The 18,233-nt window shown below is 37.8% G+C and overlaps 2 protein-coding genes across 7 annotated transcripts; both read right to left on the bottom strand.

Annotated features, from left to right (window-relative positions):
- Positions 1-996: 996 nt before the first annotated feature.
- Positions 997-6,738, bottom strand: LOC112275466 (uncharacterized). 5 transcript variants are annotated; one of them, XM_024505796.3, is made up of 12 exons: positions 6,481-6,738; positions 5,270-5,518; positions 5,019-5,077; positions 4,605-4,725; positions 4,175-4,198; positions 3,977-4,045; positions 3,686-3,742; positions 3,370-3,466; positions 3,158-3,239; positions 2,745-2,842; positions 1,990-2,399; positions 997-1,868 (listed from the first exon to the last, which is right to left on the bottom strand). In XM_024505796.3, the coding sequence occupies exons 2-12, from the start codon at positions 5,426-5,428 to the stop codon at positions 1,620-1,622; spliced, it is 1,425 nt and encodes a 474-aa protein (XP_024361564.1). In that variant the 5' UTR covers positions 5,429-5,518; positions 6,481-6,738; the 3' UTR covers positions 997-1,619. The 5 variants fall into 5 exon arrangements, with proteins under 5 accessions (XP_024361564.1, XP_090102789.1, XP_090102791.1 ...); XM_090246663.1 differs by having other exon boundaries at positions 3,158-3,224; positions 5,270-6,725; XM_090246665.1 differs by lacking the exon at positions 6,481-6,738 and having other exon boundaries at positions 3,158-3,224; positions 3,409-3,466; positions 5,270-5,564.
- A 5,681-nt stretch (positions 6,739-12,419) lies between these two features.
- Positions 12,420-16,995, bottom strand: LOC112275514 (uncharacterized). 2 transcript variants are annotated; one of them, XM_024505927.3, is made up of 3 exons: positions 16,235-16,953; positions 15,294-15,466; positions 12,420-15,053 (listed from the first exon to the last, which is right to left on the bottom strand). In XM_024505927.3, exon 3 carries the CDS (start codon positions 14,996-14,998, stop codon positions 12,866-12,868), a length of 2,133 nt encoding a protein of 710 aa, XP_024361695.1. In that variant the 5' UTR covers positions 14,999-15,053; positions 15,294-15,466; positions 16,235-16,953; the 3' UTR covers positions 12,420-12,865. The 2 variants fall into 2 exon arrangements, with proteins under 2 accessions (XP_024361695.1, XP_024361696.1); XM_024505928.3 differs by lacking the exon at positions 15,294-15,466 and having other exon boundaries at positions 16,235-16,995.
- Positions 16,996-18,233: the final 1,238 nt, after the last annotated feature.

Genomic DNA, 18,233 nt, shown 5'->3' on the forward strand with positions numbered 1-18,233 from the left:
TGAAATATTAAAAATTCATGTCCACTAATTGGCTAAAACTTTTCTTATACAAACTTTCTAAAACTTTTAAAAAAAAGAACAATTTATATAGGGATTTTCTTATAAGAATTAAAGGCATTGAATTTCAATAACAATTTCCATAGAAAGAGTGAATTCATTGTTATGTTCTTGTTTCCTTTGCCAATAGTTGTTGTGGTTCTGAAGTAGAAGGTGGTTGTATTTCTTTTTGCATTCAAAGCCAAATTTGTCTTACACAACCAGAGTCTTACAAAATCAGCATACAATCAAGAATCTATGGAAAGGCTTTGGAAACATTTGGATTAGAGATGTAATTAATTCCATCTTAAAAGTACATGGCTTCTTAATTTATTTTTAAAATTATTAAGCATGCAATGAAATGCTATAAAACAAATAAATAATAATTGCTACATATTTTCTACACCAAGATTTCAATGGTTCAGAAGAAGATCTAGAAAATGAACTCAATTACGGCATATTAGGTGATATATCCGATATTTTTCACGCGTACAAGTCTGTTGATGCAATGCTTCAACTAGAGTTATCTTTTAAAATGCAGCTATTAAATTCGCGGTGTATTTAAGTTATTTTGGTGTATTAACAAAGATAACTTGCAACATGTCCCTCGATTTTGGAAGAGAAAATCAACATTTAGAGTGAATTCGTTCACCAGTAGGTATTTACACTCATCTCATGCATTTGGAAACGTAAAAAGTAAACCTCTGATACTAAGAAGAATTGTAATAGACGATACGCGTAAAAATGTAATGGACCACGCTGTAGATTGTTTTCCAAACTCTCACGACATTAAGGAATTCGTCATCAACACATGTGATTCTAGAAATGGTGGAAGACTAGCAAATATAGACTGCAGACAGTCTGCGTGCGGATAATATTTTCATAGAGATTCTGTGAAGGATGGGATAGTGTGGCAAACGATGTCAAGTTCTATGTACAAGAGTGGCTTGGTTGGCCGTCTGACAATCAATGAGCGGATGAAAGATAAGACCACCTCGCTTGCATTCACAGAAGATTCATGCACATGGTGCATTACATCTGCTGAACACTCTGGCAGAAATGGCACATGTTGCCGTTTAGCAAAGTATGAAAATCACACGGTTTCGCTGTGTGAATGCTCAGCCACATAACTCTGCTAATTAGAATCAGTATTATCTACGAGCACTTTGGCATAAGTGTAGACATTTCTCCCTAATCAGAGTGTTCTTCACCATCAGTTGCTTTTACTATAGCATGTGCACATACTATGGAGGAGATTGTTATCGAATTAAAAATTTACAATTGACCTTTCAGCAATCACTGAAGGTATGAGGGTGCTTGAAGAATATCAGTGCTCAGCAGATGCAACTTCTGGTGAACAAAGGAGTGCACTGAATTTCGAAGCGGTGATAGATTCAGAAAACACCTAGAAACATATTTCAAGCACCAGAAAGGACGATTTGATAGTTTCAGAGCGGTTCTCTGATTAGAGAATTACCGTGGTCATGAAACGGGGTTGTTTGCAATTTTCGCCACCAAGCAGCAATTCTGGCTGCAAAAAATCTCCAAAACACAATGCTCAAAATTAGAGTGCTAATTGGAGGTCAGTTAGGTCTCCGCATCTTAGTGATTAAGGAAGGCTCCTTGTACGAAACCACCCCAACGGATGCTCGTCTTGAAGGTCGCCCCCCAACGGACGTTCTTGACGGAGGTTGCAATTGATCTGATTCTATGTGTTTAGAGGGAGACGACCCCCTTGTTCTACTTAAGGAAGATCTCGAGGCTGGAAGTGAATGCGTATGTTGGACTGGGGAAGTGGATCCAGGCGTACTAGGTTGCGAAGAAGCTTTCCTCTGCGGCGTTGCAAATCAATCATTATAAACCACCACATTACCAAGTACCAAATTACCAAGTGTTTGTCATGTGGTGGGCTTAACTAAGATAATCTGGAAATACTGGAGTCTTCACACATACCTGTAATGCCACTTGAATTTCACTCCTGTTGCGAGGGGTTGTAGGTTGAGAAGCCGATCTTCGTTGAGGAGTGTTGGGCCGCGCTGGTGGGGGATTCTTTTCGCAATGGTTCTTACTGACCTTAACTGAAAGTCTCGGTTCAGAGGAGTGAGTTACTCTGGCTTCGTTACATTCACTGGTGGAGGTTATCTCGCCAGCTCTTTGACCTTCGCTAAAAGATTCATAGTTTGCAGAACTCTCCCTCTCCACAACCTCGCTAGACAAAGATTCCAAGCATGGGTTGCCTCGAGGGAGACGAGAAGTACTGTTGCTCGATGATAGAGCCTCAGATTCCTCGACTTCTTGCATTGGCTCCAAGTTATAGAGATGGCCGTACCGGTTGTTATACCGCTTGGTTGTGCACGCAGGAACTGGAGCATTGAAATAAGGCACTGTGAGCACATCATAGATTTGGTCTCTACGAATGAGGAAGTAAATACTAAGTCAGCGTATCGGCGAGCTAGGCTGCAACCTCTGAGAGACCAATTTCAAGGACGCTATGAAGTTTCACTTCTGGTAAAGGCAACTATCGCGCATATGACCTCATAAAAATAACGCGCTAGAAGATACTGCAGTGTAAGGGCGTAAGAGCCGCAAAAACCCTTCCGAGAATGTCAGGATGTGATTATCATTCATCATGACCTGATGCACATTGGATCAAGACATTGCACAAACAGAGATTAGATGGGAGACTCTAGAGCGTGATGGGACATTACCTATAATGGGCACAGACGCGCAATCGTGTTGCCTAATCTTTAACTTCACAGAGGTATCTTTCTGAGGCAGTGTACCCGCTTTCTGACGCACCCCACCTCTGCAAAAATATGTAAAACATTGTGAATCTTTGTTCCACATAAGTACGAGAAGGCTATCACAAGATCAATAGCACATGCCAGCGGAAGAAAAGAGTTCTCCGGGAGATGCAGTCAGATGACACTAGCAATCTTACAAAGAATGGAATCCAATGTTTCTACGGAAGTTTAGGTACTAGCACTCATTATGGAATCCACTAGAACTCGTTTCCAGTCCATCGGCACCACAGAAAGTACAGGATGTGAGGAGAACACTACAATTAATCGACTGGCGATGCTTCTCATATTACCACTATGTGTTTCTGAAATACTATTACCTTGTTGTAACTGCAGAGGTGTCAAGGCTGCTCATAGAATGTGTATTTGTTGATGGATTCCAGATGTCTGTCTCAAGTCCCACTGCGATTGATCACGTTCATATATAAAAAAACCAATTACAACTTTTCGAATGAAATACGAAAATAACTTGCATAACGGAAAGGCACAAATGTCGGGAGAAGATCAGTGACGCTCCAGCAAAAGCAATCACCTCCTAATGTCATTGAGTGCCTTCGTGCAGAGGAATTACGTGTTCGCCTTACGACGGTCGGTGGCACCCCGTCGGAATTCAACGGTTCATGGGAAGCCTGGAAGACACAAAGTTCATCAGCTTCTATATCGAAACATTCGAGTACTGCTTGGCACATATTGTCGAGTCACTTGAGATGATCGGATAAACTAATAGTAAAGTCCCTTGTCTGTAATTCACGAGGCTGATGAAACATACACCACTAATATTACAAACAAATTTCAGGATACAAGCTAGGTAATCAAGAAAACACCGCGATCATTCTGACATTATTTACCTTCTCCTTCTCTTCGCACACCCGCCTCAGCTGTTCTTGAGCCTCTGCAAGTCTCGTCTGGTTGAGAGCCGAAAAGCTTAGTATCCATGATACTCGGCAAAGATCACTCTCTTCAGAATTGATAACGACTATAATGTAGTGAGCATCTGAGGTTGTCTCGTACTACTGATGTCATTATAATAAAACCACTCAGCCTACAGATGTAAGAACAAAACAGTGGATAGTCTCATTGTTTTGAAATGAATTATCCTCGGAATCGAAAGCAAGTGAATGAAGCACTCGGTTCAATACCTGCAGCTCGCTCTCATTAACTTTGTACACAATGGTCATTTGTGTATACTCATGGTGTAACATTTTCAGCTGTTAACGAGGTAAAAGGTCAAGCCCAGATCAAACATGGTCGAGAAGGTAAACTGGGAGCATATAGCAGTAAGACAATGCATGAAAGCACAGGACAGTATTGGATGGTTGATTAGGATGGGCGCTTACTTGCTCGCGCACAGTGCTGAGCTCCTGCCATACAGCCAAACAGCAAAAGAAACACATGGAGAAATTCTACTGTCATTTAAATCCAAAAAACTTCTCTCCCTCTCTCCCTCTCTCCCTCTCTCTCTCTCTCTCTCTCTCTCTCTCTCTCTGACTTAGACGTAAGAGGGGAGGTAAAAGCAATTTAATCCAAACTAGAAGGGTTCAGCTCACAGAGCCAATGAGGGCCAGTATAGGTAAGGTGCGTTGTCATGGAAGATGTAACATACTGTCTTTGTCCTTAGTCTGTCTTACGAGAGAGGTCATGAGGTAATAGAATTTGACACGGAGCTGACTAAAGTACACATCACACCCATTTGGACGGTGCAGTTGCGAATAAGGGGGGTGATTGCTACGGGAGGCACAATTACGAGAACAAAGTTTGGAAACCAACCTTGGAGAGACGAGTGTTGAAACCGATAATATCCTCATTTTGCTGAGATCGCTTGTAGATATTAGCGTAAAAATCTCGTTGCATCTTGTGCATAAAGGACTTTTGGGATTCTATCTCGTGTCTGAGGAGATTGATTAAGTTTTCCAACACAGCACATCATATTAATTTCTGCATAGCATCAACCATATAAAGACGTTTGGTAATGAACAACTAACGAAGTAGTCTAATGAGATTGGAGAAGTACGCTAAAAACTATCAATTATGCACTCCAAATTATATTTGCTCTTTAAAATTAGCACGTGTCCACTACGAAGTAACTACAGCCGACATTAGAATGTGTGTGCCTCAATCGAAGTAAATTTCAATTGAGACAATAGCACGAGTTTAACAAGCCTAGAAGATTTGGTAGGATACTCTTTTTCCGCAATAACTAGATCCTTCTCGATGTTGATCTGCTCAAGCCTCTTGATCTCCTGCTCGCAATCGAGTTCAGGATTAGTTCCAGCACCACGGACAGACCCACGGTGAGCCTTTCCAACCACACGCCCGTAAAATCGACATGTGTTAAGATATAAATTTTATCACTACTAATTCTATGTATTCAGAACGGGGAGCATGCAATGGCTTGATGTTCAATCCCGAGAAACGAGGAAACAGAGAATCACCTGTTGGAGCTGCAATTCAGTGGAGCCGCAAGTATTTTTAACAAGATCATTCTCGTTAGACCAGCTACCGCCATTGATGAGGTTAGTAATATTGGACAGACGGCGCCTATGAGACGACGCTGTTCCCAACGTCTGCCTTCCCGTCCTTTCCCCAACCATTACTTCCTCAAACGTTAACAACTGTATGAGATAAGATTAATACACACTGAAATGTTGACTCCTACGATGCGCAAGGAGTTCAGGCTTCTCCTGCACTCATTGATAGAAAACTTTGAGTACCTGTCGTGGAAGGAATTCTCTCTTTAATCTGGTGTCAATGTACAGTGGACCAGCAGGACGTCTACAGTGACAATTTGGGAGGTTCTAGATACTGGAATAGGCCAGGGAACAAAGGGCGACAATCAAATCCGCAACGTACATTGAACGAATAGGAAATTCTACGGAAACTCGATAAGAGTATATGTCCCACTAACAGCGGAACGAATGTAAAATTAACGTCACAGAAACACGGATACAAAGCTAGTTCAGGGGGACATTCTTATTGATGAGGTATTTTCGACGTTCATGCTGCAAATCTCGGACAGAGTGAAGCGTGCTAGTTCCTGTAGATCGGAAAACCCGAGTTACTGAGCGGAGGTTGTCCTAGAGAATCTATTTTCTGTTGAATACCTTTTCGGTAAGGAGACGACGACATTCAGAAATCATTACCGAGGTGAACCAAGACACACGAGCACTTTCTTGAATTAGCACCAGCCAATGTGTGCAAGCAGTCATTGGCATTTCCTCTAAGGGATAGAAAACCCGATAGCAACTACATGTGCCTGGTAGGGATCCAATTGAAGGTTTAATCAATTTGGCAGTTGCCCCGCCAATGATTCGAACCTTCCCATAATGTTAGTTATTTTTAAGCGTTGTCATACAAAACTACTGCCTCTCTCCAAACCAAAGTTTCTACGCCACAAACTATCCACGCAAGATCCGGACATGGAGATTCGATAAAGAAATCGCCAAGTGTATCCGCAGGGATGCTCAGGCAGGTCCGACTCAGCCAAGAGAAAATGACCCTAGCTCTTTGACTCACTCCTAAACCTCTCAACCGCAGCACAGCGAACACAAACCTCAAAATTACCCGAAACCAAAACTGCTCCCTACAATGCTCCCCCCCAGGCACAAAAAAGAAAGGAAGAAAGGAAGGAAACAGACTCTACTACCGAAGGCGCGCCTGCTCGTTCGCCTACAAATTTGAAGTAAACCAGCTTCTGACACCGATTTCGGGTGCTGAAGGACTCAACGACCTCAACGGAATGCGCTCGCCTTCGAAAAGGCTCAAAACTCGTCAAAAAAATCCTGCGAGGTAGCTCTACGATATGAAAAACCGAACCGAAGCAACAACGGTGTCTTCGATCTCGAGCCGGCACGACAATCAAAGCAAAGGGCTGGAGGTAGAAGAAAAATCGACAACGCAAACAGACATGAGAGTGAGGTCTGGAGCGGAGCAAGGCCACATGAAGGGAGGCTCGGGGAGGCTCAGCCCAAGTCGGGGACCAACGGCTCTACGAGGCTACCGTTTCCCATTCTAATTCTGGACCCGAGGCAAGGTCGTGAACTAGGTCCGGAATTCCGACCCTGCCGTTCGAATACTCCTAGTTTAGTGGCGTTCCCTGGACACGGCCCTTAATAAAAAGCCTACTACCTCGCGTTCTATTCCTTTGAGAACGTGTTCCCTGAGCTGTCATTGGAATCTCATGTCTCTCAATCCCCAGTTAATAAATGGGTGAGTACAGGTATAGAAAATGATCAACTGTCTTTTGGGGATTTGCCAGGAAATGTAGCATGGGTCCAGTTCAATGTCAGCTAACAAAGGCCAAAAGCCATTGGAGCAACTCTTAATTGAACTCCTACACAAACGATGGTCATGGCATGGACACTTAATAATAATTAAGAACCGGCATTTATGGGGATTAGTGATAATTGTGCAACTAATTGTGTGTGTGTGTGTGTGTGTGGGGGGGTATTTACTTCATTGCAAAAGACAGAAGCACATAACAACATCAATTCTAAAAGATTGTATGATCATTTAGATTTTACTTCGAAATTTATTTTAAGAAATTAATAATCCAATTACCATCAAAAACCTTGATTGAGTTACTTGCAAATATAGTTTTTGAATTCGTTAAATGAATAACGAAATTTACATGAACATGTTGTAAATATGAGGATAGTTAAAACAGTTGATTGCTAGATTGATATTTGTATTTTTTAGTTGATTTCACTCAACTTTGTCTTTAAATGTTACATGTAAATATGTAAGTTTGTGATGAATAATTCATCATCTGTGACATCTTTATCTAAACATTTATTGACTTATAAAACTTCAAAAAGTTTATTTAAAATTTTATTTGGCATTTAAAATTTATACACATAGATCAAAGATTGCATGAAAAAAAATTAAAGAATAAAAACATAACTACATAGTAGTATGTTGATAGATTACCAATGTGTTTTTTGTAACATGTTTATTTCTAATTAATAACATTTACTTATCAGCTAAATATATAAGAGTATTTATAATTTTTCACCATTTATCTAATAATTCAAATGTTTATTTTGATGTGTTATAAAAAAATTATACTTACATGTTAGAATAAATTTTGAATGATTTAATAAATTAACATCTGATGGTAAATACTTAATGAACCTCCATTTTGATATTTTGCAGTTGTTACAATTGAAAACAATCTCCAAACATATCCATCAATGTAACAACAATTTTGCAGTTGTTACAATTGAAAACAATCTCCAAACATATCCATCAATGTAACAACAATTTTGCAGTTGTTACAATTGAAAACAATCTCCAAACATATCCATCAATGTAACAACAATTTTGCAGTTGTTACAATTGAAAACAATCTCCAAACATATCCATCAATGTAACAACAATTTTGCAGTTGTTACAATTGAAAACAATCTCCAAACATATCCATCAATGTAACAACAATGTATAAATCATGTTATAACACTATCCATGATATATGCTATTGAATAGGCACTACTACAACTTTTATATGTATTTCACTTATTGCAATGAAGGTGTTCTTGTAAAAAGATGTATAAAGGGAATAACCAATATTAGTAGACTTCATTTTAAAAGTTTAAAGAACAACTTAATCCTTAACTTGGAATACTAAAAACAAAAGGTATAAGTATTATCTGTTCTATTAATAGTATCATTAAAATCTAACAAAAGCCATATTTAAAACTATACAAGCTCTACAACCTCTCTAATCTGTACCATCTGATTTATTTCTTAAAATTTCTTTAATCCCATAATTCAATCTAGAGATCAGTCTTCAATAATCTATATAATAATAAGAGTTTTTAAAAGTGGAAGGAATATTATACAATAAAAAAAATCACCAATAAACACTCTCATTCTTCAATAATTTGCATTAGTTCAAAATATACAAACTATCTTGTAGTAAAGCAAATTAAAATTTGTAATTATTACTTAGTCTTTGTATATCATGCCTATAAGCTATAAGTTTAAGACACTTAAAATTAAAATTTTATTTATTCTTTAATATTCTCACAATGTTCTATATATGCATATATATATTATATAGTACTAATAAATTGTTAATATTTTTTAATATAAAAAATATTTTTATAGAAGTATAAAACTTATACAAATGTTAAATTTTAAAAAATTGAAGATATTAATTGTTATTAGTCACAATGTACTAAGATGTCTATATGTTCTTTAAAATTACCATTAATATCAAAAATAAAGATTTTAATCCAAAATGATAATATGTAAAGCAATAATCATGTTACTTGTTGTTGTATTGAAACATGCCTATTGGATAAAAGAGAGAAGAAAAAATTATATTATAGAAGATCTTATTTCAAAACATAATAGCAATTTACCTTGGAAATATAAATAATAGTCAAAGGAGTAGTAAAATTAATAAGTACAAATGGTGTATTTTTATAAAATAGGCTTCTACTTTCCTTCTAAAGCTATAAGCAAGATATAACAAGGTAGATTATCAAAATTAGCATAATAGGCATCTTAAGATAGAAATAAATAGTACATTTTGATAAAATTTACTTAGAATAACTAGACATTAATACTTAGAGAGGACCAATTATAATCTTAGATCAAAATCAGGCTCTAAGGTACAAAACCATACTCTTATGACAAATCCAAAGTTCTTTTGTTGATTGGAGAGCAAGATTAGAGAAAAAAAACATAATAGGATTTGATTGTATGTTGATTTTGAGTGATGTAGGCTAATATTAAAATTTTGAGAGCTTTTCAAAGTGAAAGGTGTTTTAAGTGGTTTGAGTTTTTGAGAAATAAAAGAGAGTTTATATGTTTTTAAATTCTATTAGCATTCTAGCATATTAACAGGTGAAAATTTGTAGACTTGTACACCTATTTTTTTTAATTTTTTGTGAATTTGAACTCAATCTAACATTTAGATATAAGGTTATTAAAATCCAATCGGATTAGAATCTTGGAATTTAGATTTGGATTGAAAAGGTTTCTTTGATTTTGAGTCATATTTTGGTTGGCTTAACACAAATTTTTATGAGAGGGTTGTGAATTATTTTTTTAAAAAAATTTCTAAATTTTTGTGCAAATGAATAGTTCAATAAAGACTTATTGTTGTTGAAGTTGAACATGAAGGTTTGAGAAAGAAGATAGCTAACATCCAAGCAATTAAGGAGCTTTTTCTTCCAATTGGTAAGTTGGATTCTTCTTTTAATTGTTATGCTTGTTGTTAATTATTACATAGTAATGTTTGCAAAATATTTAAGAAAAATCAATGGTTTGATAAATAGTTATTGAGGTTTTAAGCCTACCTTAGGATAGGTTAAAGTTGGTTATATTTTGATTTGGATTTCATTAATATTTCACTAGAATATTTTAGAATTTTATTAAAATTTATTTAGAATTTGTTAGGATTTTTTTAGGGATTTATTAAATTTTTAAAAGTTTATTTAGGATTTAGTTAGATTTGTTTAAGGTTTAATTAGAGTTTCTTTAGAATTTCTTTATAACTTCTTTAGAATTTTATTTTTTTAGAATTTATATAACTTTTTTAGACTATATATATATATATATATATATATATATATATATAATGATTTATTTTATAATATTTTTTTTAAGGATCCTTTACAATTTTTGCAGGAAATTTGTAAGCTTTCTTTATTTTTTTAAAAGATTTCTATATAACTTCTTTATGAATTCTTTAGCATTACTTTAGGATTCTTTTTAATATTACTTATGATTTCTTTGATGTTTTTTTTAATGAATTATATAATGATTCTTTTTATTATTATATTAAGATTCTTTATAATTTGATTGAGGTTTGACTATAATTATTAAGGTTAAATTAAGGTTTGTTTAAAATTTTATTATGATTTTTAGATTCTTTATTTGATTCAAATACAATTTATCTTCCACGACTAGATTCTCAATGAAGTTTTTGGCTAGTTTTTATACAACACAACATTGTTAAATTTTTTCTTCATAAGATTTACAAAAAATGTTTCTGTTGTAATATTTTTTATTTGTAGATTTTATAAGTCCGAATCCATTAGATAATCTATATTTTTTTGCTCAAGTATATGCTAAAAATATATGATTTTAATACAAAATATTTATGACATATTACTTTGAAGAATACAAAAAATATTTAATAGGCATTTCACAAATATTGTAATGCCTATTAAATATTTTTAACTATTGAATAGATATAACTATTGAATAGATATTTAATAATGCCTATTAAATATTTAATATACATTCCAGAGTTGGTAATAATTACTCGAATTATTTGATTTTTATTACTATTTTTTTAAAATAATTACATTTAAATAAATTTACAAGTTTTTATTTTTATGTTTACAACATAATAAATCCTAACCCTTAAAACATCTAAGAACCAACTAATTGTCTACAAAAAAATTCCACAATTAAAATAGTGAATTTTTAAGAATAGAAAATTTATCTTTTAAATATAAGAATGTATTATAGTTATGTAATAGAATTTAGAAATGCAAGTTACATTTAGGTTTAAAATATCTACTATAGAATATAGTATCATTATTATTTTTTAATAAATTAATTTCTATGAGAATAAAATATAACATAATTAGTATAAATCCTATATCAAAACAACCATGTTATATATTAATATTTTTTTATTTTTTGGATGGAATTTTGACTCAAAATTGCTTGTTGTTAATTCAAATAAGTCAATGAGTTGTCAATCTTCAAACAATACATTTTACTAGAAAAATTATTTAAGATTATTATTTTTTAATTCATTAATTGATCTTCAAATAAAAAGTTGATAACAAAAAAAATTACACAAAATATATTTTTTAAAATTTTTTATTGATTAACTACATTTAAAACAAAATATACTACTAATTACATTTATAATATGTCAATATATAACAATAATCAACATTCTACAAGGATCAAACTCTTAAAGAAATGGATCCAATATAATAATAAAGTTGTTGCTAATTAATTTAAGCATTATAATTAAGTATTTAGATATTTTTTATTACTACAAATAGCTATTAAATTTTATTTTTAAAATTAATTTAAATCTTGTAACAATGTAAATAAAATATATTTGTACTAACTTATTCTTGTGTTTCATGTTTGTTGTGGATTTTGTAAATAATTGCCACAACAAGAAAAAGAAATTAAATTGTAATACTTTAAAGATTTTAAAAATTAGTTTAAAAAATAAAAAGAAAAATCTAATTCAAACATGTGTTTAAAAACAATAATATCTATTAATCACTGAGATGCAAGAGTCCTACAATGAAATTTTTGCTTTGTTTTTCAACTTAATACTACTACGTAATGTTACTATTATACATTGTGCATATGCTTGAATTACTTTCAATGAGAGATTGTACCTCAAATTAACAAAGAAGCAATTCTACAATAGAGACATCTCCTGTAATCCATAGTTACTACACGAGTGTGTACAAATCCAACAAGACACCAGTTTTTGACTCCTTTCTATATTCTATCGTTCCTCATCACTTCATTGTTTTGTCTCTCTTTTATACGAAATCCTTCTTATAGTGTGTAACATGTCAGAGATTTCCATAGCAATTAAGATAGGTTTACATTCACAAATAGACAGCGCATAAGGAAACCAGAGAAGACGATGATCTGTCGGAAAAGATCCGCAAGCTCATGCTCCCGCTGAGGTTCATGCTTCGGAGCTAGGAGATCATGACTAGGTGGGCACTCGGCACTGCGCTTCAACCTTTCCAAAACGATGCTACTACTGGTGCTAGGCTTCACATAAAACTTCAAGAGGAGGAACACCACAGCTCACCGGAAATCTGTGGGGAGAGCGGCGTTTTGCCCCCGTTTGTTTCTAAGGTCAGGTGCTGAACCCACATGATCGAGGATGTGTACTAGTGCGAGCGTGAAAGACGACGACGATCGAAAACAATGAGAAACGCGAGGGGAGCATAGATGGTTGTAGGAGCATGAATAAACGGCGTCGGGATCTGGTCCCAGATGAAGGTAGAAAGAGAGCAAGGTCAAGCATCCTGAGGGCGTTGGTGCCAACAAGAGAGACAAACCAAGCAAGGTGACAGGGATCGTCTGGACGATGGCTTCTGCGCTTTCATCATGCCTAATCTAATACCTTGTCTGGCAGTTAGATCTCCCTTGCCTAACCTCTTGTCTCTTCGTACATCAACGCTAAACCTTCCAGATAGCGATTCTATATCCAGGTACCCAAAGTTGTGATCGACTACATCTCTAACGCAGTTAAAGCTTCGGGATAAAGCATATTGGGGTGGCTGGTCCAGCAGACCGCCATAACTATCTGCTTCTGCTCCTAATGAGAAGGTGGTGAGTGAAGAATCGGTGTCTGAAATGAAGCCACCATCGTCATCGCAATCATCGGGATCGTGATACGCATCGCTGTGGTCTAAGTCCTCCGTGTCGAACTCTGTCTCTTGGACTAGAGGATTGGGCATCGTTGAGAGGCTGGTGGCTTGGAACTGCTTGTGTGCGTCTTGAGGGGGTTTCGTTCCGCCATTTCCAAAGAGAAAAGAAGAGGCAACCGGAGTATTGAAGGGGAAGTTTTCTTCGTCCATTTTCGTCCGATCTTTCTTAAGTTTTTCGAGTCCATCCTTCACTTGTTCTAAAGCGGGCTTCTCAAGATCTGGTTCATGTGTCTTATCCGACTTCAAGCGTCCAGAATTCAACACAAAGTCGTTCATTTCCGATTCGAATTCCAACCACCTGCTGTCTGATGTGAGTGGGTCGTCCCCCGCTATCTTTGCTCGCCTGGGCTCTACATCACCGCCACAAGTCAGACTAGACTGGGGAATGTCACGTTCAGACACATCAACTTTGGCTCTAAAACTCGAACATCCTGGATCAGCAGAACGGTGATATCTGCTTCCATTTATGTCAATGGACAAAATCTTAACTGGCAACTGCTTCAAATCCAAGTTATATGACTTCCTGTTTGAGGACCAACGCTCAACTGATGGTCTTGGTTTTGCTTCAGATGTAGCAATTTCACCATGCTGTCGTTCTCGGGAACAAGGTAATGCCAGTTTGTTAGATATTTGAAAAATAGTATCATCTTCAATGATAATATCATCCTCGTCAGTATCATCATAATCAGACATCCCATGGACCGATATGGAGCAACGGCCCAGGTGGCTACTATCCTGCCATTCATTGGCTCCCACTTGAGTAGATGGGGCACACTGTTCAGTAGGCAGGTTTAGTCTCTTCGAAAGGTTTCTTGAAAATTCGTATCCAAACAACCTCTCCGAAAACGTCAGAGCTGCAGGGCAACTAGCACGAGAATCAACCCAGCTTCCCGGAGAACATTTGTCATTCTTAGCTGCAATATCAGCACTGCTTTGAGTTCGTTGGTGGTAGCGGGAACATATTTGCGCCGCCTCTACCCCTCCATCAAAGCTTGATTTACCTAATAGCTGCCCAAGAGTTCTGTCACCTGGGCGCCTTTTCCCAGTTGCTCTTGCATCAGCAGTATTTAAATGTTTCGGATTGAGAATGCTGCTGTTGGTATCGCTTCCAATTTGTGGAGAGGGATATATCGTACCACTCGCAGCTTTCGATTTCTCCGGACGCGATGCGGTCCCTTTCACGTCCCGACGACTGCCATTATCACCTAGAGGTTTGCCACTCTGCTCTCTTACACCAGCATGAGACATGATAGATGTGGCAACAATTGTCACTCCACGTTTATTACCACGTGGATCAATCAAATGTCCTTGCTGCCCTTCGCTTCCACAAGATATGCAGGCCATTCCTGATCGGATTTTCTCTGATATCAGAGATGACATAGACGACTGTCTACTAAAAAACTCACCTTCTTCGTCATATATATGGACTCCCATCAAACTTGCTTTAAAGTCCAGCTGAAACTGCATAGATTCATAAGCTTTTTCCTCGTTACCAGAAGCTCCTCGGCTCACTACCGACATCAGGTTTACTGGATACGATCTTCCGGTCAAAGAAGCAATACCCTTGGCTTTGGAATAGTCGTCTTTGTTTGATTTGCGAACCGGTTTCCTGCCCATTCCTTCACGTTGTTTCATTTTCCACACTTCATCCGTGTCCATCACACCGAGATGTGACTTCACACCCTTGTGTAACCGGCTATCACTCCAACAACTAGCCATATCTTATTCCTCTGTACTCATTCCAGCTGATACGTTCTTGCTATTTTACAAAAATCTGCAGTTCATCCCCAACGGCCATGTGTAAGCACAGAGAGAAGTAAATGCAGTGTTGAATTATTGAGGGGATCTCTTGAGGATCTGCACCATGACCAGCCACGTCTTCCCCATTCTTGTTGCAGATAGTATTGCATTGAACAATCGAGAATAATACTACCGACCATATACCTTTACTAGTCCTTTTGAACTTGAAATGTGAGAAACCGATTCAACAACATAAACAACTGCCTGCTTGTACCTTCTCATGACGTTGCGTTAAGTGAGAAAGAAGCTTCATTACAAAGGTATGACAGAGGTAACGCTCCTACGGTGATGGTCGATCGACCAGCGTTGTTATAAATTCATCCTCCTAGTGCCTAAGGATGATCTTGCAACAAAAAGTGTCTTCATAGTTTCGACTATAAACATGATCTGCAAGCAGAATCCCCTCGGCTCTAGTTACAAGGATGTTGGAAATTTCAGCACAATCCCATGACCGACTGAGATCCACTGCGGTGTTCGGTTTCGCTTCACCCGATCATAACAGTTCAACACTGACAGGCAATCGAGGCTAAACAAGATACTAGTTGAGCAGCTTCTTTCTCACTTAACGCAAAGTTACGCTATTGGCTACCCTAAGCTGTAGTTCATTATCACATTTGAGTAGTCCTTTTTTTGTCAAAAAATGGGCAAAGACCCGAGGGCCGGTGATGCCTGCAGTTCATAGTCACCCACTCAAACACCGCACTACAGGTTTCGAAAAGCAGCTACGACACCAAATTTCTCTAGACGAAACCGCAAATTTAATAAAATTGAATAATGTTAACGTTGTCACGAACACAATGTGTAAAATTACGATGGAAAAGAAATTATAACATCAGCCAATCTACAACAACGCAAATGCAGAAGAACCTACTCCACATCCTAGAGTGAGAGATTCAACGTCTTCAAGTACATGAAAGCTAGAACTGAACACAAGTAGAGACACAGTGCCCTGTATCCACACCGGACAAATCTTATCAAAAACCTAAAAGTAATCCCCGATGCCATAAATCAGCCTCATGGAGAGACCAGTTAGCAGTCGGGTGAAAGAGTCGCGAAGCATCCAGACTGTTTGCAATGAATAATGGCTCTCCGATACATCGCACACGACGTGTATTCTAAGGTGACAGAAACTACAGTTGACGGAAACATGCGCACCTTACATTCACCTTCACGCGTCTTTTCAGGTAGCAATACAAACTCCACTTTCTAGAAGAATGCTTGAAGGTACTGCTTCAATGCCACACTTTCAGACGCCTCCGAGAGTACGAGGATGCAATCCACATCGAATGATGTAATTTCATCGGGCAGCGAACCGCAAGGAAACTCTGAGGTAGTTCCGACACTGGAAACGGACACAATTATCGATGAAGCGAAAAGAAATACTCGGACTATTCACACGTGGGGGTCACCATAGCACTAGAGATCTCCATTGCAATCATGCACCATATTTTTCAGAAACTGCAAACGTTCTTCAAATCCAACTCAACTGTACACTATACAATTCAATGAATCCGCCTACCCAAACTGTTGCAAACGTTTGGAACATGTTTCCGGCTACCTATTCTCACTACCTCGACTGCAGATACGGAAGAATTCCGGCATCAACTTCAATGGCCCCGAGCTCGATTCGTCAAAACAAGCACCATATTAGCGTTTCGCTACCCCGAGAACAAGTAAAGCTACCGGCATTGTGTCGGCAAGGGTGCACCTTCTCAACACGGGAGCATCCTCACAACAGGCATCACTCAAAAGCTACGATGAACTCCGACCTCCCATACTCTACCGATCACCAAGCGCGAATTCCAGAATGCCCACAGGCCCATGGGTTCCAGACCATCTCTGAATCGCTACATCCCGCCCGCTGAACCGTCCTCCTTCACGAAGCATTCACCGAAATTCGAGCTACCTGCACGAGTGATGAGTTCCGCACTCCCTCACGGCCGCGAATCCAACCACGACGCACACCAGCAGGCACCCAACCAGGTGGAAATGGCCCCGCCAATCCCGCATAAACAGTACCGCCAGCTGTGAGTGTGGCGCGTCAAATCTGAGTCCGAAGACTGGCTCTAGCCCCCCAGGGGCGCCAAGCCCGCCCATGAGGACATCCTCGGCTAAAGAATCATGGGCGTTGCATTGGCACCACCCGGCCCGACTCGTCACGGCTAGAGTCGTCACCGCAGCCACAGCGAGTTGGATAAAAGTCAATGACATGGTTGCGCCGCATTGCTGCCACCTTCGACCCACCTCCGATGCTAACCTTTCCCGTTCCTATGAGTTTGTCAGAGCGGTGGCGGGCTTGCCATGCCACGCCGCGGAATTAGTGTTCACACCGAGTCGCCTTTTTCCGAATCTCTCAGTACGCATGGTCACAGACACCAATAAACAATAACAATAATCACAAAAACAAATACAACAACGCTGGTCGTCCCTCATCGCTGAAACGGATCGATCTAGCACAACGGAAAAAGATGCCAGGCGCACCGCGACTGCTGACGACGCCGCGGACGCCGCTTTGGCACCGTCGCGAGTGAGTGAATGGGCACTCCGTGCACACGCTCTCATTCACACATTGCGTGGTGTTCCCTTCCTGGTAGGATTTCTTATTTGGTCTCCAGTTATTAATGTTTCATGGTTGGTTTGGGAACTGGTCAAAGTTGGGGAAAAAAAGAAAAGATCCTTCTCTCTGTGAATATTTATATATATACTGGTCAAAACCGGTGCAATTGGCCAAATTGTTTTTGCATAATTAATACTTATGTTATAATATAAAATAGTATTATAATTATAATGAAATAGTAGTAGCCTCAATTGGGAGCTTCTGAGCTCCACATTTAGTGATCTGGTAGGGCTACTCTCAGCAATTTGCACCAACAACATGCAGATTTTGATATTTCATTGATCAAAAGTTGAGTTATTGCTTTAATTTTATTTCACTTTTGATGAAAACAATTAAATATGCAACCAATTAGAGATAGTTTTTGTCTCCTCTTGTTTATCTTCAAAATTGTTTTATGTAAGAGATATGTCTATAATATATATATATATATATATTAAAAACTAAAATGTTAGTAGCAATTCTATTGATTATATGATAGGTGTGAAAATTAATAAATTAATAACATTTAATTTCTATCTATAAGTTTAACATAATATT

Source organism: Physcomitrium patens, chromosome 23 (genome assembly GCF_059467195.1).
Source record: "Physcomitrium patens ecotype Gransden chromosome 23, ASM5946719v1, whole genome shotgun sequence".
Classification (NCBI taxonomy): Eukaryota; Viridiplantae; Streptophyta; class Bryopsida; order Funariales; family Funariaceae; genus Physcomitrium; species Physcomitrium patens.